This window comes from Gopherus flavomarginatus, chromosome 1 (genome assembly GCF_025201925.1).
Source record: "Gopherus flavomarginatus isolate rGopFla2 chromosome 1, rGopFla2.mat.asm, whole genome shotgun sequence".
NCBI classification, from domain to species: Eukaryota; Metazoa; Chordata; order Testudines; family Testudinidae; genus Gopherus; species Gopherus flavomarginatus.
Genome location: NC_066617.1, coordinates 158,216,600 through 158,241,852, shown reverse-complemented (window position 1 = coordinate 158,241,852; position 25,253 = coordinate 158,216,600). Strand labels below are relative to the sequence as shown.

General features: G+C 42.9%; 1 protein-coding gene across 3 annotated transcripts in view; it reads left to right on the top strand.

Annotated features, from left to right (window-relative positions):
- The window catches only part of GTF2E1 (general transcription factor IIE subunit 1), a 114,430-nt gene that overhangs the window by 14,582 nt on the left and 74,595 nt on the right, over positions 1 to 25,253 (top strand). For all 3 annotated transcript variants that reach the window (XM_050959409.1, XM_050959401.1, XM_050959420.1), the window contains exon 2: positions 5,234 to 5,711. In XM_050959409.1, the coding sequence (XP_050815366.1) occupies positions 5,264 to 5,711 (448 nt within the window). In that variant the 5' untranslated portion in view covers positions 5,234 to 5,263. The remainder of the gene's footprint in view (positions 1 to 5,233; positions 5,712 to 25,253) is intronic.

Sequence of the window (25,253 nt, the reverse complement as noted above, 5' to 3'; positions counted from 1 at the left end):
AGATCATCAGGTCAGGTAACCTGAGAGGAGCATAATCTTCAACTGCAGCGAAGAGATGAGGGAGGGGAGGGATACAGTGGGGTTGGAGGGCAGTTGAAAAGAGGCAGAGCTTGAGTTGGTAGTGGCAGAAAGGCAGCTGTCACTAAGGATAGGGGGTCTGTGCATGTGTCAGGTACCAAGTTCTCACTGTTTGCAGGCTCCTCTTGGGCAGCAGAGCATGTTATCATTTTATAAATAATTGCTAGCAAAATCCTAAGCAATCTCAGTTGACAGGTGATTCAGCAGCTGCTGAGTCACATGCAGGGCTTGGTGATTGCACAGTGATGGCTCATTAGTGTGCTTAGATGAAGAACATCGAAGGGCTTTCTTGCTGCCAGGGTGATGGTGCTCCCTGTCAGCTTTAAAGAATGCGAGTTCTGGAGCCTATGCTTTGGGAGAGTAGCGGTTTGTGATAGTGATGACAAGACAGGATATTAGTGCAGTCTTCCTCCCTCTATATTTCCTCCTCCTCCCTTACTTGTGGTCTGTCTGCTCTGGAAGTGGAAGGTGACAGAGAGGACTCATGGAAGTGAACACCAAGACAGGTAAAACTGTCTACTGATGAACTATCCCAATTTAAATTCCCTGGGATTAGGAAAATATGTCTCATAAACATGCCAAGTCCACCCTGGGAAGGGGCCCATAATGACTGTAGTACCAGGGCTGCGGCAGGAGAAGGGACACAGAGAGCTCCAGCCCCAGGGCCATTGTTGGGGGTGCAGAGACCTTTATCCTAATTAAGTTTATGAACAGCCATCAGCTGGAAAGTAGCTGTCCTTAACTGGAAAGAAGAGGTCTTTATGAGCAAAGCCGGATTAACCTTTTGTGGGCTTGTCACCAAACATATTTGTGGGCCCCTTTGGGGAATGAATGTGGTCCCTGGATCCCACTTCCAGTCCTGCCTGTGATAGTGGGGGCTTGAGATGTCCTACAATCCCGGGGTTGCGTGGGGGCCGACAGGTCCTCCGGCCCTGGGGCTGTAGCAGGGAGGCAGAGAGAGTGCAACTTTCAAATGTAGATTTCTTTTTCCCCACGCCATAACTGCACGCAAACATAAACCAGCGTAAAACGTCTTATTTACCTTGGAATGCTGGCTACAAAAGTACCATGTGCTGTTCTCACTTTCAGGTGCCTGTTCTCACTTTCAGGTGATGTAAATAAAGAAGCAGGCAGCATCATCTCCCATAAATGTAAACAACCTTGTTTGTCTGAGCGATTGGCTGGAACAAGAAGTAGGACTGAATGGACTTGTAGGCTCTAAAGTTTGAGTGCAGTTATGAAACCAAAAAAAAAAAAAATCTACGTTTGTAAGTTACACTTTCAGAATAAAGAGACTGCACTACAGTCCATTGAAAAATACCATTTCTTTTGTTTTTTACAGTGCCAATATTTGTAATAAAAAAATATAAAGTGAGCACTATATGCTTTGTATTCTGTCTTGTAATTGAAATCAATATATTTGAAAATGTAGAAAAACATCAACAATGTTTACACTAAACAATAGAATACCAATTTAAATGTAATAGTGCAATTAATCTTGAATAATTTTTAATCAAGTTAATTTGTTTTGAGTTAATCACTTGAGTTAACTGCAATTGACAACCCTAGCAATAGTCAATTTAGACCATTTTGTATGTATAATTGGGATTATGTTTTCCAATGTGCATTACTTTGCATTTATCAACATTGAATTTCATCTATCATTTTGTTGCTCAGTCACCCAGTTTTGTGAGATCCCTTTGTAACTTTTCGCAATCTCTTTTGGCCTTACCTATCTTGAGTAATTTTAGATCATCTGCAAACTTTGCTGCCTCACTGTTTACTCCTTTTTCTGTTGAACAGCACTAATACCAGTACAGATACCCGGGGGACCCCCCTGTTTGTTCTCTCTATACTGAAAACAGCATTTATTCCTACTCTTTGTTTCCTATCTTTTTAATCAGTTAGTGATCCATGAGAGGACCTTCCCTCTTATCTCAAGACTGCTTACTTTGTTAAGAGACATTGGCAAGGGAATTTGTCAAAGGCTTTTTGAAAGTCTTAAGTACACTATAGCCACTGGATCATCCTTATCCACATGTTTGTTGACCTCTTTGAGAGATTTCTAATAGATTGGACCTCACCAATCTATTAGAATTACAAGACAGAATACAAAGTATATGATTTCACTTTACAGAAGCTGTGTTGAATCTTCGCCAACAAATTGTGTTCAACTATGCGTCTGATAATTCTGTTCTTCACTATAGTTTCAACCAGTTTGCCTGTTAGTTTGTGTCTTTTTTGCTAGTTGCCCTTCAAATTCTTTTTTGGGCTCCCAAATAAATACTTTAACACTTGACTTGCCAGAGTTTATGCAACTTTCTATTTTCCTCTGTAGGATTTGACTTCCGATTCTTAAAGGATGCCTTTTTGCCTCTAACAGCCTCATTTACTCTGTTTAGCATTTTTTTTGGGTCGTCTTGCTGTGCTTTTTTTTTTCTTTTAATTGGAGTATACATTTAATCTGAGCCTCTATTGTGGTGTTTTTGAAAAAGTTTTCATGCATCTTGCAGGCATTTCACTCTTGTGACTTTCAATTTCCATTTAAGTAGCTTCCTCATTTTTGTGTCGTTCCCCTTCTTGAAGTTAAATGCTACTGTGGTGGGTTTCTTTGGTATCCTCCTAGAATGTTAAATTTAATTACATCGTGGTTGCTATTACCAAGCTGAACTGTTACATTCATCTCTTGGACCAGATTCTGTGCTCCACTTAGAGCTAAATTGAGAATTACCTCTTCCTTTGTGGGTTCCAGGACTAGCTGCTCCAAGAAGCAGTTGTTAATGGTGTCTAGAAATTTTATCTTTGCATCATGTCCTGAGGTGACATATACCAATCAATGTGGGGATAGTTGAAATCCCCCATTATTATTGAGTTTTCTATTTTTGTAGCCTCTTTCATCTCCCCGAGTATTTCATAGTCCCCTTCACCATTTTCGTTACGTGGTCAGTAGTATGTTCCTACTGCTATACTCTTATTGTTGAAACGTGGAATGTCTATCTACAGAGACTCTGTGGTACCCCTTGATTAATTTAAGATTTTTACTATATTTGACTCTATGCTTTCTTTCTCATATAATGCCACTCCCCCACCAGCACAACCTACTCTCATCCCTATATATTTTGAATTCTGGTATTAGTGTCCCATTGATTACTATCATTCCACCACGTTTCTGTGATGTCTGTTATAGCAGTATCTTCATTTAATGCCAGGTGCTCGAGTTCACCCATCTTAGTATTTAAATTTCTAGCATTTGTATACAAGTACTTATAGAATTTGTCAATCTTTAGTTGTCTGCTTTCATGTGATGGAATTGAATGGGACTCCTTTTCATTTGACTGTTTCTCTTCAGTTCCCATTTGTACTCTATGAACTTCTATCCTCTCTTCATTAGTAGGATCTAGAGGATCCCTGTTAAGAGTTCCTCCCCTAAGGGATGTGTCTGTCCAAATTGTGTGCTCTTTTGTACCCGTCAGCTTTCCCCCCGCCCTTAATTTAAACACTCCTCTGACCCTCTTTAATTTTATATGCCAGCAGTTTGGTTCAGGTGGAACCTATCTTTCCTGGATAGGCTCCTCCTTTCACAAAAGGTTCTCTAGTTCCTAATAAATCTAAAACCCTCCTCCATACACAATTGTTTCATCCACACATTGAAGCCCTGCCATTCTGCCTCTCTAACTGGCCTTGATGGTGGAACTGAATGCACTACTATGGAGCTTCTGGACTTTGAATCTCTTATGTAGCAGATTTGGCCTTTAGGACCTCTCTCCGACCTTTCCCTATGTCATTGGTTCCTACATGAACCACATTACTGGCTCCTCCCCAGCACTGCACATACATCTGTCTGGATGTCTTGAGAGATCTGCAACCTTCATACCCAGCAAGCAATGCACTATGCTGTTGTCTTGGTCATCACAAACCCAACTATCTATATTTCTAATGATCAAATCCCCCATTACTATTACTGGTCTCTGCCTAACAACTGAGGTCCCCTTCCCCAGTGTGTGACGATACCATGACATCATCTGGAAGAAGGATTCCAGCTATGAGATCGTTTCCCTCTGCTCTACTTTAATGTTCTCCTTCCCTGAGACTTTCATCCTCCTCAACAGCAGAGAGGCAATGGGACCACTCTACTGTGTCCCGGAAAGTCTCATCTTTGTACCTCTGTTTCCCTTAGCTCCTCCAGTTCAGCCACTCTGGCCTCGAGCCTGTGACACAAACTGCTTGCCTTGACTACATACATATCCCACCTGTCCATAAGGCAGGTAATTGTACATGCTGCATTCAATGCAAAAAACTAGGTAGGCCCTGCTCTGCTGCTGGGCTTCTGCCTGCATTAGTTTTAATCCTGTAGCTATTTTTTGGGTGTGGGGGGAATGGTGAGGGGGAAGGTGTTTATTGGCCTAAATTTAGAGCATGTTAGATATATCGGGCTCTCACACTCCCTCTCTAAACTCTCCTGCTAACTCCTCTGGTCACTTAGAAGCTGGCTTTTTAACCCCTAATTCTCCCTGAGTAGTTTCATCCCCTGGTTTACAGATCCTAAAGGATTTAGGGATCAAAGCCTTGTTAAGATGCTCTCAGCCTTGCCTGGCAGGCCTTAGGCTCAGCACATGGTGCCCCAACCAGACCACACTATAAACTTCAGGTAGGCAGGCACACTGCAAGCACACAGACACACAACAAACTCACCCAAAGCATCATGTTGTTGCTCTTCCTTCACCTGGAGAACTCCCTCGTTAAACTCTCCAAATGTCAAACTATGATTTATTTCTGTGTAATGATGTGGCTCACTGTAGACTGTTGAAGCTTGTTTCCTAGTTGTAAATCTCAGGGGATCATGTAGCTCTGTAAGAGCTCAAAGGCAAGAGATATTTAATGTTACAGCAGAGCAGGTGGAACTGAAATCTATTAGGTATTATGGTAGAAAAAAATCTCCACCATTTTCCCATTTTGCAGTGAAAACAGTGCACTGTCTAATCGTACTGTGCTGTTAGTTGCATTATTAATACCTGAAGAGAGAGTTGAGGAATGGGGAAGGGGAAATGAGAAACTATTATCTTTAGTGGTCCTTCCTCTTTAGGTTTTGGTAACCTGAATCAAAACTGTTTAAGTGAGGGAAAATAATTTATTGTCCATCTTCTTTTCCTTGCAGTATACATGAAGCTTCAGTGTCATACCTGATATGACGGACCCAGACGTCCTCACTGAAGTCCCAGCGGCTCTGAAGCGCCTTGCCAAGTATGTGGTGCGTGGTTTTTATGGCATTGAACATGCTTTGGCTCTGGACATCCTCATCCGGAATCCCTGCGTAAAGGAGGAGGACATGTTGGAGCTGCTGAAGTTTGATCGGAAGCAACTGCGGGCAGTTCTCAACACCCTCAAGGGGGACAAGTTCATTAAATGCAGGATGAGAGTGGAGACAGCTCCAGATGGCAAAACCACCCGGCACAACTACTACTTCATCAATTATCGCCTTCTGGTCAATGTGGTGAAGTACAAGCTGGACCACATGAGGAGGAGGATTGAGACGGATGAGAGAGACTCCACCAATCGTGCCTCCTTCAAATGTCCTATTTGTTTCAGCACCTTCACAGACTTGGAGGCCAATCAGCTGTTCGATCCCATGACAGGTATGGTGCAAGCATCAAATACTTTTGTTTTTTCTTTCATCGTTTAGGCTCCAGAATTTCAGGAAATTCAGTGCTTTTCAGTAGTGAAACATACTTTGGTGATTGTGTTTCTCCTGGGTTATCCTGGAGCTGTGAGCACTATGGTTCAAGAGTTGCTAATATTAGAATGAAATACAAAATTCAAACCCAAAGTCCTAATAGTTTGTAATCAAAGATTCCATGTTGCTTCTTGAAAGAGCAGGAATGTTAGATCCTCAGTAGACTGACCAAATTTCAACATGGATAGTTACATGGTCTTCTTAGTTTTCCCTTTCAGTTTGAATAGAACAGGGTATTCTTTGCTTCCTGACCTCAACTGTTCTGTAGTGTTGGTGAGAGAGATTAAACGATTGCCACCTTTTGCCCCAGTGGTTGGCGGTGTTTTGGTGATGGATGCAGTATTACTTATATAGTTGTACAATCCAGGAGCAGTGTTCATAAAGTAAATACTTGTGGATGTTTGGGTAAAAGGCAGTATAGAAATGAAAGCTCAGTATCACAATCAAATTCAAAGGAGAATAAAGCAGGGTGTCCTTGTTGATGGTATGCAGCCCTTTATCACATGCTGCTCTTGCCTGTACATAAGAATGGCCATACTGAGTCAGACCAAACATCCATCTAGCTCAATATTCTGTTTTCCAACAGTGGCCAATGCCAGGTACTCCAGAGGGAATGAGCAGAACAGGTAATCATCGTGATCTGTCGCCCAGCTTCTAGCAAACAGAGGCTAGGGACATCATCTCTGCCCATCCTGGCTAATAGCCATTGATGGACCTATCCTCCATGAATTTATCTAATTCTTTTTTGAACCCTGTTATAGTCTTGGCCTTCACAACATCTTCTGGCAAGGAGTTCCACAGATTGACTTTGTGTGTTGTGTGAAAAAATACTTCCTTTTGTTTGTTTCAAACCTGTTGCCTATTAATTTCATTTGATGGCCCCATGTTCTTGTGTTATGAGAAGGAGTAAATAACACTTCCTTATTTAATTTCGCCACACCAATCATAATTTTATAGACCTCTATCATATCCCCCCTTAGTTGTCTCTTTTCCAAGCTGAAAAGTCCCAGTCTTGTTAATCTCTCCTCATATGGCAGCCGTTCTAGACCCCTAATAATTTTTATTCTTTGAGTGCTGTCCCTGTGGGTGCTCCACTGCACCGTCACCTACAGTGGAGCACCCACAGGGACACACATCTCGAAGAACTTCAGTTACTGCAAGGTGAGTAACTTTCTCTTCTTCTTTGAGTGCTGTCCCCGTGGGTGCTCCACTGTAGGTGATGGTGCGTCCCAGCGCTGTTGATCGGAGATATTCGGTACCGGTGCCTGGTCGGGACGCACGCACTCAGTTGGCATCTCCCGTCTCATTGGAATCTTCCTGAGCGCGTGCGTCCCGCACCCTCCTCAGTTCCTTCTCAACCGCCCTCGGCTGAAGATGGGACTCGGAGCAGTGCTGATCCTCTTCCCTGGTTTTTAAACGAAACAATTACACCCTCTCCCTCACGCTCCCCGGCCAGATCCGAACGAACGGGAGCATGGCTTCACCCTCTTTGAAGCAGAGGCAAGAAGCATTGCAGCTGCCTATGGAGCAGGGCAGTAAACCTGCTCCCTCACGCTCCCCTGCCAGGTCAAAACTGACCGGGAGCCCAGCTTCACCCTCTCACGTGAAGAGGCAGGACACTCAAGAGGGTAATTGGTCTCCCACAGAGTCTTTACCCTTGGTGCTGTCAACGCCGAGAGCAGGCAACTCTGACCGCCACTGCACTTTACAAGCAACTCTCAGGGGGCTCTAAAGCAGGGACCCAACTTCCCGCAGCGGGAAGCTCTCCTCGGCACCGGTTTCCCCAGCACCGACAATGGACCTGGTGCCAACAACGAGGTCCACCTCCGGCACCGAGCCTGCCTGCTACCCCCAGCAGATTCAGACCCTCTGCGAGGCTATCACAAACAGCTCTCGGCTCCTGCCAAAGTGAAACTAAAATCACTCTGGGCTGCTGCTCAGACTTCATGCTCTGCAGCACACCAGCCTACGGAGCAGCAACAATTCCTGCATCAGCAGGATATCTCTGTGGCCCCTAGGCCTGACTCTCCGCTCCGGGACAGGGAGCACTCATTGTCTGAACAGCAGCTCTCCCCATGTGACCTGGATCCTTTCACTGATAGTGAGAACGGCACACAGCAGCAGGCAGGGTTCTCCGTGCCTGAGTCTTCCCCCCCCCCCCCACACCGGATCCATATATACCCCAAGACATGGGACATCATAAGAATCAGCCTCAGTTTCCCTACTTTGTCCCCCAGTGGCTGGGACCTTTTTTTTTTTTTTTTCTTTTCCTACCTGATGCCCTGGCCTCAGTGGTACCTGTGGTTGGCTCCTGCCACTGCTTCTCCTTGCGCTCCTTCTACCAGACTGCAGGCTCATCCTATGCCTGTATCCCCAGCTCTATCAACATCTAGAGCTCCTGAACCCCCTCCTGAAGACGTGGGCTATGACCCCTTCCCTGTTTTACTGGCTCCTGCCTCGCCATGAGCCGAAGAAGTCGCCCTTATGCCTCCACAAAACATGGACGGCTTTATGCAATTCCACGAACTCAGGACATCCCTTTGGAGGAAGTCCAGGAGACACAACATAGGCTTTTCAAAATCCTCCAACCCTCTGCACCTTCAAAGATAGCACTACCCATAGAGAAAGCTCTCCTAGAACCAGCTGATACTCTCTCGCAGACCCTGCCTCCATTCACCAACATGCAAGAAAGCTCAACATGAATACTACATGCCTGCGAGGGACATTGATTTCTTATTTTCCCACCCACAACCCAATTCTATTGTGGTTGATGCAGCAACACACAGAACAAAGCAGCCACGTTACTGGCCCACTCTGCAGGACAAGGACCTCAAATGTCTTTACCTCCTGGACCGCAAGATTTATACTCTTCTACTTTGCAATTTAGAATTGCAGATTTATTCTACCCTCCTTGCAAGCTATGACCATGACAACTACAACAAGCTCTTTGATTTGCCTCCCATGTACCAAAGGATAGGAGAGCAGACTTCCAGTTAGTCCTTGTCAAAAGGTCAATTGGTGTCTAGCATGGCACTGTAAGCATCCCTGGACGTGTCTGATCCAGCAGCCCGCACCACTGCAGTGGTGATGTGCTGGTCTTCTTGGCTCTCAGCATCCAATATCCCCAAAGATTTGCAGTCCAAAGTGGAGAGTCTCTCCTTTGACAAAGATAACCTCATCTCCCACAAACAAACAAACAAACACAAACAAACCAACCCAATATGAAATCTTTCACACTATGAAAGACTCTAGAGCCACTTTCTGCACATTGGGCACTTACCCATCCCTCTCCAGGAGACAAGGGTATCAACCTTACCAAACGCCCAGCACAGAACAATATCACCAACCCCAGTCTACACCGTATGACACTGGTAAAAACGGCAACAGACCTCTTAGATGCAGGCAAACCCTAGCACAACCAACTACTTCCCACCATTGGGTAACAAACAGTTTTTGAAGTGCTGGTCAGGGGTACATGCAACCACCCCTTGACTCCACCGCCTATTTGGCCATTTGGCTACTGCCTCCAGACTTTCCACCATGTCTGGCAACAGATCACGCAGGACCGTTGGGTCCTGGAAATAGCTCAGTCAGGTTACTCCATTCCTTTCCTATTTTCCCTGCCTATACTTTCTCCTTCTCTGTCCCTCTTAGGGACCCCTCTCACGAGCACCTTCTCTGTGTGGAGGTGGCTCATCTTCTCCACCTAGATGCAGTCAAACATGTGCTGATGCAACATCGGGGAAAAGGATTCTACTCCCAAAAGAAAGGTGAGGGGTGGAGACCTACATTGGATCTACGCCAACTGAACATGCTTGTACAGGTGCAAAAATTCAAAATGGTCACATTGGGCACAATAATACCCACACTGCACAAGGGGACTGGTTCACAGCTCTCACCCTACAAGATGCCTATTTCCATATATACATTCATTCAACCCAGCAGACATAGTTTTCTGCATAACACTGACTCCACCACCAAACATATTGGCATCCCTACATTGGTAGACAAGACCAGAGAACCTATGCACGGACTTTCCCTTCCATCCACACTCCCCAGTACTCATGTTAACCATGGTCACTTCCCAGATAGATTGCGGAGCGCACTTAGTCAACCACAAGGCACGGGGCCGCTGATCCCTATTAGAGACACGTCCGCACATCAATCTCCTGGAACTCCAAGCTTTCAGGCAGGGAGGAGCACAATCTCACTCCTTATGCACGACGGCCATTAAACTATGGAATTGGTGCATACATCATCACATAAAAGTCACCGCTTCCTACCTACCCACATGTCACAACACTACCGCCGACACACTCAGCAGACAGTTCTCCGAGAAACACGAATGGAAATTACATCCATCAATACCCCAACAGCTGTCTTCCCACTGGGGCACTCCATTGATAGACCTGCTTGCCACTCCTCAAACTGCAAATGCCATCTATTTTGCTCCAGAACAGGACTCAGAAACACACCTCATTCCTTGGAACAACTCCTTCATGTACACTTTTCCACTGATTCCACTCATACACAGGGTTCTACGCAACATCACAGAGGACAAGGCCCGGGTCATACTTTTTGGCCCAGGCAGACATGGTATCCTTACCTGCTATGCATGTCCGTCCATCCATCCTCCCCGTACTCTCCCCGACAGACCACATCTCTTCTCCCAGAACTACGGTCAGCTTCTTCATCTGCAGCTCTGGAAACTCCATCTGACAGTGTTGTTCTTTCAAGGTTTCAATCCCACAAATTAGCCTGCTCAGAACAGGTCCAAAATGTCCTCCTGCACAGTAGAAGGGACTCCACTCCTAAGACTTACCTGCAAAAGTGGAAATGCTTCTCCATCTGGTGCTTCCACAGATGCTTAATACCCCAGACTGCAACCCTCCCTGACATCTTAGACCATCTTTTCAAACTAAAACAGGACACGTTTTCACTCAGTTTTATCACAGTGCGTCTCGCGGTCCTTACCACCTACCATGACACTCTGGATGGCTATTCTCTTTCTCATGCCCCACCATGAAACGCTTCCTCACGGGCCTGCAAAACCACTACCCTGAGATTCATTCACTAGTAGCCTTCTGGAGTCTCAACCCAGTTCTCTGCGCTCTTATGAAACCTCTTTTTGAGCCCCTGGCCACTTCATCCCTGCTCCACATATCCAGGAAAGTGGCTTTCTTGGTTGCCATAATGTCAACAAGAAGGGTTGGTGAAATAAGCGCCCTGATGGCCTACCCTCCCTACACCATTTTCTCTAAACACAGGCTTACCATACAAACCTGGCCCAAATTCCTCTCCAAGGTGATGTCTACCTTCCACCTTAACCGGTCAATACACTTACATGTATTCCATCCCAACCCTCACATGACTCCACAGGAAGTGGCATCACATACCCTCGATGTCCAATGGGCTCATGCATTCTATCTTGACAGAACTAAACCATTTTGTGAATCTCATAGGCTTTTGTTTCTACTACCAAGAGATCAAAGGATGATGCTATCTCTAAGCAAAGACTCTCCAAGTGGATCTCCACCTGCATCAGATCTTGCTATCAGACCCAGAATATTCAACCACCAGAGGGTGTTAGGACTCATTTTACTAGAGCAATGTCAACATCCATTGCCTTCCTCCACAGCGTACCTGTAACAGACGTATGCAAGGTGGCCATGTGGACATTTGACCACGCATTTTCCAAACATTATGCTATCGCATGGGATTCTACAGCAGACAACATAGTGGGCCATATGGTACTTTCTACTTTTGTTCCTCACACAACTCCAAAATCCCACCAACCATTGTGGGTACTGCTTTACATTCAGCTACAGTGGAGCACCCACAGGGACAGCACTCAAGAAGAAGAGAAAGTTACTCACCTTGCAGCAACTGAGATTCTTTGAGATGTGTGTCTCTGTGGATGCTCCACTCCCCACCCTCCTCCCCTCTACTTTGGAGTATTAGTATGATTTCTCCACGGTAGAGAAGGAACTGAGGAGGGTGCGGGACGCACACGCTCAGGAAGATTCCAACGAGACAGGAGATACCAACTGAGTGCGTGCATCCCGACCAGGCACTGGTACCGAAAATCTCCGATCAACGGCGCAGGGACGCACCATCACCTACAGTGGAGCACCCACGGGGAGAGCACTCAAAGAAGAAGAGAAAGTTACTCACCTTGCAGTAACTGAGGTTCTTCAAGATGTGTGTCCCTGTAGGTGCTCCACTGTAGGTGACGGTGCAGTCGAACGCCTACAGGGACACACATCTCGAAGAACCTCAGTTACTGCAAGGTGAGTAACTTTCTCTTGCCCTTTTCTGAACCTTTTCCAAGTTCACGATATATATTTTTTGAGATGTGGTAACCACATCTGTACGCAGTATTCAAGATGTGGGCTTAACATAGATTTGTATAGAGGCAATATGATATTTTCTGTGTTATTATCTATCCCTTTCTTAATGATTCCCAACATTCTGTTAGCTTTTTTGATTGCCACTGCACATTGAGTGGATGTTTTCAGAGAACTATCCACAATGACTGCAAGATCTTTCTTGAGTAGTAATAGCTAATTTACACCCCATCATTTTATATGTATAGTTGAGATTATGTTTTCCAATGTGCATTACTTTGCATTTATCAGCATTGTGGTTTGTTGTGTGTGGTTTACTGTTAGGATCTATTAGGGTAACAATGGAACCAATCAGGAAAGTAAAAAGAAATGTATTACTGCTTAAGGTCAAATAGTTGTTAAATAAATCTGCCAGATTTGTCCATGATTGAGGGTAAACAAGATTTTTCTTTGCGTGATTGTCCACATGGTATTCCACTGTTGATGCGCAACTTTTAAACAAGCTGGGTTTTTTTTGCTGGGGGCTGTATCTTGGGAACTCTGGTTCAAATGTCTCCACATTTGGCTCGTTAACAGAATCCCATATGCAAATTTCAAGGCAATCTGAGTAACACTGTAGATTTTCAGAGCACTTAGAAGAGTTAAGCTTTAAACGGAAAGCTGGTCTTAACCTTAACTATCATGGGGTTGTCACCCTGCTGTAATATAGCTGGAGATAGAGATAGAAATGGCAGATAGTGCTTTACTTTAGTTATCTCCTACAGAGGCCTCTGGAGGGAAATGTTAATCCTTTGTTCTGTGCCCTTTTAAAACCATGCAATCTGCAGAAATGTACTTTCTACAGGCAAAGTGTTGCAAGATTGTCAGAATCTAAATAACTCAGTACCATCTCTTCAAATGGATTTTTTTAGTACTTAAGAGAAACACAAGGCATTAAATACCCACAAGTACATTCTGTTGTTCATGTGGGTCAGCCACATGCTATATGTAAGAGAGTACAAGCTTCAGTGTTTTCCTAACCAGTAGAGGGAGATGCTCTGTTCTGTCTGCAGACAGTGGTTAGGGAAGATGAATTTGTTAACCGATACCAACATAGAAAGCATTTGTTAGCTTTGTTTTCTGTAGCTCAGGTTAATCGAGTCTGGATGGGTGATGCACGCCTTTGATGTTTGTTCCCCCTTCTCAAAACCCAAAATATGTGTGAACCTGACATAGTGTAACATTCAGTTGTCAGATTCAAGGTTAATCTGAAAGAAAAATTACGTGACTAGAAACTGCAAGGGAGAGTGGGTTGTGGTGAGGGAGAGACAGAAGCTAGAGCTCCCACACTGAATTTAACAGACTTGCGTTGGGCTCTGTTAATTATAGTACTCAGTTGAAATATTGCATTTTACTGAAAAACTAAACTGTGTCAGTATTTACCAGAATAATATTTGAGTTTGATTTTGAAGCTAGAAAGAAAACAAATCTAAGGTTCCCTGTGGTTGAAGAAAGATATCTTTTTCTCTTCTTCTTCCCTCTTCTCTATCTCCCCCCCACCCCCATCATATTCACATAATCCTTTTATTGTACCACATTGTTTTCTGTTTCTGTTATTATAAGAAAAATCTTAAGGTAAACATATTGCATTTATTATTGGGTTGGCTTCATGTTCTAGTACAGAATGAGACATGCATCCATAGCCTGGGCAATGGCTTAGTTTAAAAATTAGATTGAACAAGACACTAATGAGAAGGTACTATAGAGGGTGGCCGTGCTTTGGAAAGGGATGGAGTAGATGCTCTGATAGGTTTCTTCCATCACTATATTCTCCACTATATGGAATCACAAGTAGTTAACCCTTTCCTCCCTGACTTTTTGCTCTTGCATTCCTAATAATAATCTCAGTGCTATTTTAGTGTTGTCAGTTTCCTGTATGGTAGCAGTGGCATATTGTTAATATAGTTAAATGAAATTTAAGCTGCATAAGGAAGAGGAGATGTAAACGTTAAAATGAAAATCAGTGGAGTTTGGTTTTTTTAATTTACATTTCAGTCCTGCACTGCATATTCTTGTGCTTAACAGCAATATTCCACTGTATAACACACTTAGTTTGCTTTTCTCTGGCACCTTTCAGACTCCAGTTATCTCAAAGAACTTTGAGCTAAGCTCTCATGTGGCCTGGAATGTCTTACTGAGGAAAAAAATTTTGACCAAACTCCTGTTGTGCCTTGAGCATCTCATATTGTAAAATCCCATAATTTTTCTGGGTGCCCAGCTTCTCTCTTCATCCCCCTCCAGAGTATTCTAAATACATCTGCCAAAAGCCTCTGTCATCTCTCACTATTCAGTCTCCCCACTTTCTCATTCAGACCCTGCACTAACTTCCAGTCTTCTACATCAAGTAGATATTACATGCTCTCGCTTTCAAGGCTCCACATAACTTGGCCTATCCTACACTTTTCCTAATTTGTTTTCTCAAGCCCACTCACCCTTTTCCCTTTCTTGTGCTGCCCATTTTCATCTCTCGTCTCTTCTCATTTTTGATGGTCTCCCTTGTCCACTTCTCACTCCAAATCTCTTAATTCTGCTTTCTCCCATCCCACCTTCAAAAAAAATTACTTAGAACCATGTGTTCCATGAAGGGTTCAAGCTCTGTAACTACCCTTTTCTTTGATTGGTATAGTATTGAATCATAACCGTAGACCACAAGATCTTTGGAGCTGGTTTTATGGCTATATTTTCTCTACTGTACGGGGCCATGTACATATTATATATAAATGATTTCAAAAAACCCAACCAACTCTGCAACCGCAGGGCTCAAAAATACATTTGTTTGCTCATCACTGGCATGTCAGAAATTTTTCCTGGAAAGAGCCCTAATCTTTTACCTTCTGAAGAACTTCAGTTTCTATTTTTACATTTTTCACTATCATGGTTGCAAAGATAGCTTTTCATTTGTGACCTTAATGTAAATTAATGCAGTGTTACCATCTTGAATCTGCAACCACAGCTTGAGGGTCTTTGTCACTGCTCAGAGCTATGTCAGATAGCAACAAAATGAAACTGACCAGACTCTGCTCGCTTTCACTGTTGCTCAGAAATGAAATTGGTAATCATGTCAGTTTCACTCTGCTTCAGGTTGGCAAATCTCTGAGCTACACCCAAAGACAAATGGAGAAATTCAAACTGTAGATAAGGCGCACACACGCGTTTAATAGTAATGGTAATGTTTAGAATGACTCATCAAGGGACGTGGTAGATTGTCCATTACTTGAAATCTTTAAATCAAGATTGTATGTCTGGCTGAAAGATATACTTCAGTTTAACCACAAGTTATTGGACATTAATGCAAGTTTATGGGTTAGCACTATGCAGAATGTCAAATGAGATGATCATAATTGTCCTTCTTGGCCTTGCAATTATGATTCACTGGAGCTGTTGCTCCTAGAGTCCTGGTGGCCATACTCTCCTATTTAGAAGTGACATCTGTGACATTACCTAGGATACAATCTGGACTGATGAACAACTGTGTCCACTCAGTTCTCCAACGTGAGGTGCCTTTTACATGCTTTGTTGTGAGAGCAACCACTCTTAGTCTGCTCATACGAAGCCTCCTGCATGTAATTTACTCCCAGTTATTGTATATGAGTGCTATAGCCGGCTACTCTTGAATTACACTGCAGCGTAACACCAGTAAGCTCCAAGTCCCAGACTTTCCCCAGAAATGTATGTCTTTTACTGCTGAGCTCTCTCTTGAACACTAAATCCTGTTATCTCAAATACTTTCCCAAACACTTCAGTAAAAACATACTGGTTTAACTAAAACAAATATATTATCTACAAAAGATAGATTTTAAATTAATATAAGTAATGAGGCATAAAAGTCAGAATTGGTTACAAGAAAATAAAGGTAAAACACAACTAATGCCTAACTTAACAAGCTAAGTGAATTCAAAGCAGTCTCTCTCACCACATGTTTCTGCAGTCTTACTGACTGACTTTCTTTCAGTCAGGATCCCTCTCCTGGTCCAAAGCTGTTTCCTTTCTTTTTTAGGTGTTGTGGATGCCGTGGGTAGAGAGAAAGGGAGGAATAATTTGGGGCGTCTGCTCTCCCTTCTTACAGTTCTTTCTCTTCTTTGAGAATCATCTCCAGCTAAGATTCAGGAGACAGAAAGTCTGTGTGGACATGAACCCTAAGCTGTTTCTGTGTCAAGATGTAGATTTTTTTGCCCACACCCTCTTTCCTGTCAAAGAATGGCCACTTAACCAGGTGATGGTTCATTTGATTTTGTTGACACCTCGCTGAGGTGTTGGCCTGCGTTTTGTCTCTGGGGAACTGTTTTTTGACTGCTCCCCAGATTTGAAACATGTCTTTCAGTAATAGCGTGCAGTAGAATCTTACAGCTTGGTAACAGCGTTGCCATACACATTTTACCAGGACAATAATGGTCAGCAAATGATGAGTTTTCAAATGATACCTCTCATAAGGACAGCCATACTGGGTCAGACGAAAGGTCCATCTAGCCCAGTATCCTGTCTTCCGACAGGTGCTTCAGAGGGAATGAACAGAACATTAAATCATTGAATGATCCATCCCCTGTTGCTCACTCACAAAGCATACGTTATATGAAATATAACATAGTCCCATAAAAGGGGTGAATATAGTGGTACAGACTGTCACAACATGTGGCTGGTATGTCTAATCTTCCTGGCTATTAAGCATCTGCTAAATTTTTCATGCCATGACCTGCAGTGCTCATGCCATGTCTGTCTGGGTGAGTTTTGTCAATACAAGCACAGAAAATATTTGCCACCTACACCCCTCTTGGCTTTACAAATCCAAACACACACAAATGGAAAGACATCCCTAACCCTTTTGTGAATATTGCTAAGCCTTTGCCACTTCAGTGGAAAAGGTTGTTCCTGCAGCTTTCTTGCCTTGTATTCTGCTGATTCGCTGTTCTTTTGAAGGTGCATGCTTGGTAATACCGTCTCCCAAGTGTGTCATCCTTTTAGACATGGACATCTGTTTAGATGTCAGATCAAGAACACATGTGGAATTCTGTTACTTGTGTTGCAGTAGATTGTATTGTTGGATTCATATTCAAACTTATAGCATGCAAGCCAGTGTCTGCGCTGATGCTAAAAACTTACTCTGCTGTGAGGGGCTTAGATTTGGGGGACAGGACTAAAGAGCTAGATTTTAGACAGTAGAGGGGTCTTTTGTTGTAGTGGTAAATAATTGAGCCAGCATTGGCAGCAGGAGGAAGTATGGGAAGCTCCTGAAATACAATACACCTAGAAAGGATGGCAGAGTCAGGATTATAGCATCTTGAAATTTAAAGTAGACCTATAAGGGAGTAAAGCATTGGTTAGGTGAGCTCACCCTATATAACATGGTAAAGGTCTTATCTTTATATAGTGGATGATTGATTAGCAATGTATGAGTTATATAAAAATAGGTTTTGTAGGCCTGCATAATTGTGTGGTTGTTGTAACCTTTTAGAGATGGGGAAAGTGCAAACACAGGTTCCGGGGAAAGAAAACTAACATTTGGTCATTCTGTTACTGAGTTTTTGTAGTGTCTAAGGTAAACAAGGAAAGTCCCTGTCAAATAATAGGATTGATAATTTTCTTTATGCTAAAAAGGGGAACAGCGCATTATGTAAGTTATTGTGTAATTTGTAACATCATGTATGGCAATAACTATTTCCCAATAGTAAAGGAAAGATTTGGAGTAGTGAGTGAGGAGGAGTGTTGATAAAAGATTGTGTAATATTGCATATAAAAGATCATGTTGGAAACTAGAATCTCTGCCTTTCTCCTTGTAAATATAGCCAGCTCGCTGGCCTGGTACATTCCACCTGGTCCTTGGGGTGTAGCACTCTGTACCTGTGTAAATACAGCCTGGTCCTTGGATTTTAGAACTCACTGTAAGCAGTGTTTTTTCTGCTTTCTGTGGGTTTGATGAGGTAACCTGTGGGCCTGGTGGAATTGGTCCTGAAATATCCTTACAAGACCCATTGAATTCCATTTCCTCTCTTTCTTCGTTGTCTCCATTACGGAATCTCCTGGCAAGAAAAGGGCACAGATGACTATAATGGTGATAAGGTTCATTGTGCTTGCATGTCTCCTGCTCTGAGATGGAATTTGAATTGTTCAGGCATGTAGGTGTATACATGTGAATTTGGGGATCTCGCTGCTAGATCTTTTTGTAGTATTTGATGCGGTTGATCACCAAATTCTGCTGGGCAGTCTTCAAGAGATTGCAGGGGAATGGAAATGGCTCTGGTTCTTCTCAGACCAAACCAAGAGAGGCTTATAATAGACAACAGATACTGTATCTTCAAAACCCTCTGTGGCATTCCATAAGGCTTAATTTTCTCCCCTATCTTTTCAGTACAGGGTATGGGAGGATAATGTTGAGGCAACGGATGACACCTACCTCTGAATCACCTTTATAACCAATATAACCAGCACCATCTTCTCACCTAGGCATTGAGAAAGCTGAATTAGCACCTGTATGAAAGGCAAGTGTCTGAAACTAAACGCAAACAAGTGGAGCAAGGGAAGCATTTGTATTTTCCTCTTCTATAACAGTTCCCTCTATTGAGGGCACGTACTGTCAGATTACGTCTGTTCAGTGTTGGTGGCCTTTTAGACAGTGCTGTTATAGCCCACATAGCTACAACTATGAAAAATACCCTTTTCTGTCTCCGGCTCTCCAGAAGGCACTACCTCTCCCATCCAATGCTATTATACTTCATCTTGGCCACTTTGATCCATGCCAGGTCCTATGGTGTCTGCATTTAAAAAAAAAATCACCACTGCTTATGGACCAGTTGGAGGAGTTTGTGGCCCCCAAACCAAGGCTAAGAAATGAATGGCAAATGCAGACAGATCTCAGCTGGAATCCCTATCAATAATGTCTCCAGGTCAGGAGTGAGGAATACTTAAAAGATGGCACAAAGGTAGCTTGCCCTGCTGCTACCCATGGTACACCTGTTTTGAGGCTAAGTAGAGGGACTTTGATGTCCAGGGCTGTCAGTCTGGAACTTCTCATAGGCAGTAATATCACAGGCCAGGGGAGGCTGAGCTTCCCCAAATAGCCAGGTGTGGCCATGCCCACACCGTGCTACCAGGCCCCCTCCTGCTTCCTGCTCTTCCCCCATGGCTGGGGCTGGGCCGCCCTCTCGCCCTCGCCTCCAGGGTTGGGGGTGCTGGGGCCAGGCCAGTGCTCCAGGGTTCAGGGCCCTGGGGCTGGGGGCCATGCCATCCATCCAGAGCTGCAGGCTGCGCTGTCCATCCAGCGCTCTGGAGCTTGGGGCATTAGGGTGGCCTAGGGTGTGGAGGGGCTGGCAGCTACTCTCGGGGGAGGCTTCTGGTCTCTGTTGGGGCACAGGAGAGGCAGGGCCTTGGGCAGAAGGAGTGGGCCCGGAATCTGGCCTCCCTGAGCCAGCAATTCATGTGCTGCCCATGAAATTTAGTGTTCATAATTAAGGCATATGTTTTTAATAGTGAGGATAATTAACTACTGAAACAATTTGGTAAGGGTTGTGGTGGATCCTCCATTATGGACAATTTTTAAATCAATCAGATATTTTTCTAAAATATCTGCTTAGGAATTACTTTGGCAAAGTTTGGTGGCCTGTGTTATACAGGAGGTCAGACTAGATGATCACAGTGGTCCCTTTTGGCCTCAGAATCTATGAATAAAAAGTTCTGTTTTAGCCCATCTATTTAGGTATTTCTAAATTGCCCATCACAAAGGTATGCAAGCACCTAAAAAAGATGCCTGTTCTGCCCATCTGGCAAGTTGGTTGCCCACATGCATACCACTGAATAATTAATTAAACTCAGTAACAGTTTCAGATAGGTTGCTGCTCCATTAGTTGCATAACAGAAGATCCTTCTAAGAACTTGGCTTTATTTTGGGAGCGGAAGGACTGTTATAAAAATCTTGGTTTAAATGTACTTTATTACTTTATTTCATGTTTTATTTACAAGTTGCTTGTTCTTCACTTTCTCCACATTTTGTCTTAAATTGCTAAAATGAACATTTTGTAAGTTTTCTAATTAGTTTCCTCAATGTTAGTAGAGACACTCTATAAAAACTGAAATTCTGTAAAAATTTCACACACATGAAGTTAATTTATGTTGGGAAAAAAAAAAATCCGGGCCCTCATTTGTGAGAACAATACAAACCAAACAAAAATTGTAACAAGGTAGCCTGTGCTGTATTTGCAATGAACACCACCTATTGATATATTCAACTTCAACAAGTCAAGAAACCAAAATAAACTCTATTCCTTCGTCAGAGTTTGCAGTCTGAAGTCAGTGAGTCTTGTTTTTGTACATCCCACTCTTACGTGCCTATATTTAGACATTTAGGCTCCTGTTTTTGAAAATGTTGGCATGTATATAAAAAAGTCGCTAACTTTAATATATTCAAAGTCTAAATAATTTTTCATCACCCTGAAGAACTTTTGTTTTGAAATGACAAAGATTTTATGACACTAAGAGATATTTTTAACATATAAAATTTTTGCTCCTGATCCTGCAAATACTTATGCAGATGCTCAATTTTAAGCACGAATGGGACTATTTTTGGGAGTAAAGTTCTGTACCTGCTTAAGTGTTTACAGAATCAGGGCTTTAATTTTCAATATTTTCAATGTTTTTTAGCTTATATTAATTTTGTAAAATTCATATACCCTATCAGTCGATTAAAATGTATAACAAAATTATCATAGATATCATAGAATATCAGGGTTGGAAGGGACCTCAGGAGGTCATCTAGTCCAACTGCCTGCTCAAAGCAGGACCAATCCCCAGACAGATTTTTTACCCCAGTTCCCTAAATGGCCCCCTTGAGGATTGAATTCACAACCCTGGGTTCAGCAAGCCAATGCTCCTCCTTTTAAATGACACTGAAGTTTCAGCAGTACATGTTTTCAAATTAGTTTTACAAGGTCTCAGTCTGATTTAAATAACAATTTTTTAAAATTTTTTTTACGAAGACAGAGGCTCTTTGATCCTAAACAGCTTATTTGGTCATCCCTTTCCTACAATCTTTTTTTAGCCCGGGGTGTTTTTCCTGAAAGTTTGGTTCCTGGTTTTGGGAAGCCAACCCTCTCTGCAATAGATTTTTTTTTGTGGGGGGGGGGCGGGGGGGAGGAGAAGCTTACTTTATTAGATAGGAAAGATAACTCAATAAGTGTGGGTCCTAGTTCGTGTTTTATTATTTTGTTTTATATTGTAACCAGTTTCCATCACTCTTTTGTTTCTAGTGGAATCTCTGTTCTTTCTTATAATTAAACAAAAGCAGTAACTTAAGGTAAAACTGGTGTACACTGCTCCTTTGCGGACAAAGGATCTGGGATTTATGTGGGTTGCCAGTGTCAAGGGCTGAGGAACATTTTGAGAGGACTAGGGTGCACCTCTTTTTAATCTGCAAGGCAAAGACAGAGCTGGCATAGCCCAAAGGAAGGTGCTTGAGTGGCTGAAAGGGTGGTGGTGGTAGGGAGCTAACACCCAGTTACCACAAGCAAGACTCCCTCATACTGGAAACAGGGGATAACAAGATGACTCTCAGTCTGGGTACCCCGAGAACCGTCACAGGGTGTTTTCCACTACTGATAGAAACTACACTGCACCCCATCCCTCCCTTCCGTCCTGTCAGTCCACCCACAGGGTGTCCAAATGCTCACTCTACCAGTCCTATAGAGTTTGATTTGAACTTTCCTCCCCATGTGAGAGGGGCTCAGTACGCTTCCATTCCACCACTCTGCTCTTTAACTCTTCCCATGCTGTGCTTCTTTGCACTTGTGTCAGCAGGCGCTTTTAAAAGTGAAACTTGCTGATGTCCAGCCTTTGCCAAAGGTTTTCTTGTGTTCCTGAATGCAATAAATTATGACCCTTGAAGGCAACTGTGTCAAGAGGAGAATTTGTACCTGATTATAAACTGAACATGTGTTCCATGAGCCACACCCAGTGATTTTAAAACCAGAACCCCCTGTCTTTTTACTCTGGGGAGGAGGTAGGAGTCTCTCCAGATACCTGCCTCCTGCTTTTCCTCTATTCCCAGGAGCAGCTCTGGGATGAGCTAGCAGCACTCTGAGCAGCTGCTGTCCTCCTCCTGCTGCAGCTGCTCAACAGCTCCACAACATGCTGCCCGCTGCATTGCAGGGGAGGGAGAAGAGATACTCTCGCTGTTCTGTTACCTGCTTCTCTGTTTGCTGCAGGAGCCCCAGAGAATGTACTTTAAGTATGGATTGTCATCTTTGGACTGTGGTGGCATAGTATGTTTGGCTTTTGGGCTGGAAAGGTTGGGGACAACGGGTATACCATATCACTAGTGAGATGGTACAGGAAGCTGCACTTTCTCTCCAGGCATAGCCATCGTAATGGAAGTTACAGGCCTTAGTCTCGGCTTACAACACAAAGTGTGCATCCAGTTGCCAGACATGATGGCAGTGTGTTGTCTGTGTTGATAGGAGGTGGTTAGACATTACTGTACTCAAGAATGATAAATTATAATGAGATTACTGTGGAAATAGAACAGGCATCTGCATTAATCCTTCATGAGTTCATAAGTATTCATTATAATATTGAGGAATAGGAAGTAACTGAGGCTTTACAGTAAAATGTTTCATGCTGTAACTTTGGTCAGCTTTAGTTCAAGCTACTTTTAAAATTAGAAACAGAAGAAGAAAGAACAAGCAGTTCTGGTCAGAAACTATTTTTAACTGAATTCTTTGGCGCCCAGAGCAATCACCATATCTTCCAATGAGATGTAAATCTTAGGCCCTGACCAGCTTGTCATTAAAGTTCTCCGGCACTTTTGGAGGCGTTTTATTCCTAGTGTACTGAACAGAATCCATTTTAAGTAATTATGGGCTGCCACTCCCAGTTAGTTTGAATTCAGTATAGGATTTTTCTGCACTTCTATCCTAAAATGTTCTATGATGTCTGTTTCACCTGTAGAGGTGGCTGCAATTTTAATGGTAGATAAAGTGATTATGTAACTTGAAAATGTTGCCAACTCTTACGACTTTATAGCAAATCTCACTTTTTTATGTTTTAGGGATGTTGGTTAATCACAGTTAACTCATGCGATTAACTTTAAAAAAATTAATTGTGATTAAAACAATCACGATTAAGGCTACGTTTTAGTCACAGGAATTTTTAGTAAAAGTCAGACAGTAAAAAAAAATTCACACCATAGTCCATAACTTTTACTAAAAATAACAGTGAATAAAACTTGGCCGGGGGGTGCTGCCCAGGAGCCCTGTGAGTGCTGGGGGAGGGCGGCCTGGCTGCTGGGGGGTGGGGAAGAGGGCAATGATTGCACACGTTCCGGGACCCCCTGCTGGTATGGAGGGGGAGGGATGGGCTGGTTGATGGGGCCAGCAGGCTCCCTACCTGGCTTCACGCCTCCCTCCCAGCAACAGCAGCAGAGTTTGGGTATGGAATGGGTCAGGGGGTTGGGACACCAGACAGGGTGAGGTGGGCTCTGGGCAGCGTTTACCTGGGGGTCTCCCTGGAAGCGGCAACATCCCCTCTCATTCAGCTGCTAGGCAGAGGCATGGCCAGGCAGCTCTGCATGCTGCTTCTGCCCAGAGCGCTGGATTCGCAGCTTCCATTGGCTGGGATTAGTAGGAAATGGGGAGGAAAATATTAGACACAAAGCACTTTTCCAGTCATCCAGCATCTCTTAAATGTGCACATCTGCTGCGTGAGGGTAGGAATGCAATTTGCCTTCTGGTGTTTAAGTACACTTGGGTAATGTTTTCAAATTTTTCTCTACAACCATGAGGGCTATATAGTTAGCTTTTGTTAAAAAAAAAAAAAAAAAAAAAAAAAAAAAAAGACACATTCATATAGTCATGACTCCAATAGCTTGAGCTTTAAAAAAAAATTAGGGCCGTCAAGCGATTAAATAAGCTAATTGAAATTTAATTGTGCTGTTAAACAAGAATAGAATACCATTTATTTAAATATTTTGGATGTTTTTCTACATTTTCAAATATATTGATTTCTATTACAATACAGAATACAAAGTGTACAGTGCTTACTTTGTAATTTTTTATTACAAATATTTGCACTGTAAAAATGGTAAACAAAAGAAACAGTATTTTTCAATTCACCTCATACAAGTACTGTAATGCAATCTCTTTATCATGAAAGTGCAACTTACAAATATAGATTTTTTTGTTCCGTAACTGCACTCAAAAACAAAACAATGTAAAACTTTAGAGCCTACAAATCCACTCAGTCCTCCTTGTTCAGCCAATTGTTAAGACAAACAAGTTTGTTTTTATTTATGGGAGATAATGCTGCCTGCTACTTATTTACGCCACCACCAGAAAGTGAGAACAGGCGTTTGCATAGCACTTTTGTAGCTGGCGTTGCAAGGTGTTCACATGCCAGATATACTAGACCAGGGGTCGGCAGAAGTGCTGTGCCGAGTCTTCATTTATTCACTCTAATTTAAGGTTTCACATGCCGATAATACATTTTAACGTTTTTAGAAGGTCTTTTTCTATAATATAACTTAACTATTGTTGTATGTAAAGTAAATAAAGTTTTTAAAATGTTTAAGAAGCTTATCTAAAATTAAATTAAAATGCAGAGCTCCCCAGAAAATCAGCTCGCGTGCCGCCTTTGGCATCTGTGCGATAGGTTGCCTACCCCTGTGCTAAACATTCATATGTCCCTTCATTCTTCAGCCATCATTCCAGTGGACATGCCTCCATGCTATGACACTCATTAAAAATGTGTTAATTAAATTTGTGACTGAACTCCTTGAGGGAGAATTTTATGTCTCCTGCTCTCTTTTATCCTCCTTCTGCCATATATTTCATGTTATAGCAGTCTCGGATGATGACCCAGCACATGTTCTTTTTTAGGACACTTTCACTGCTGATTTGACAAAATGCAAAGAAAAGGTACCAATGTGAGATTTTAAGGATAGATACAGCACTTGACCCAAGGTTTAAGAATATGAAGTGCCGTCCAAAATCTGAGAGGGGCAAAGTGTGGAGCATGCTTTCAGAAGTCTTAAAAGAGCAACATACTGATGTGGAAACTACAGAACCTGAAGAACCAAAAAA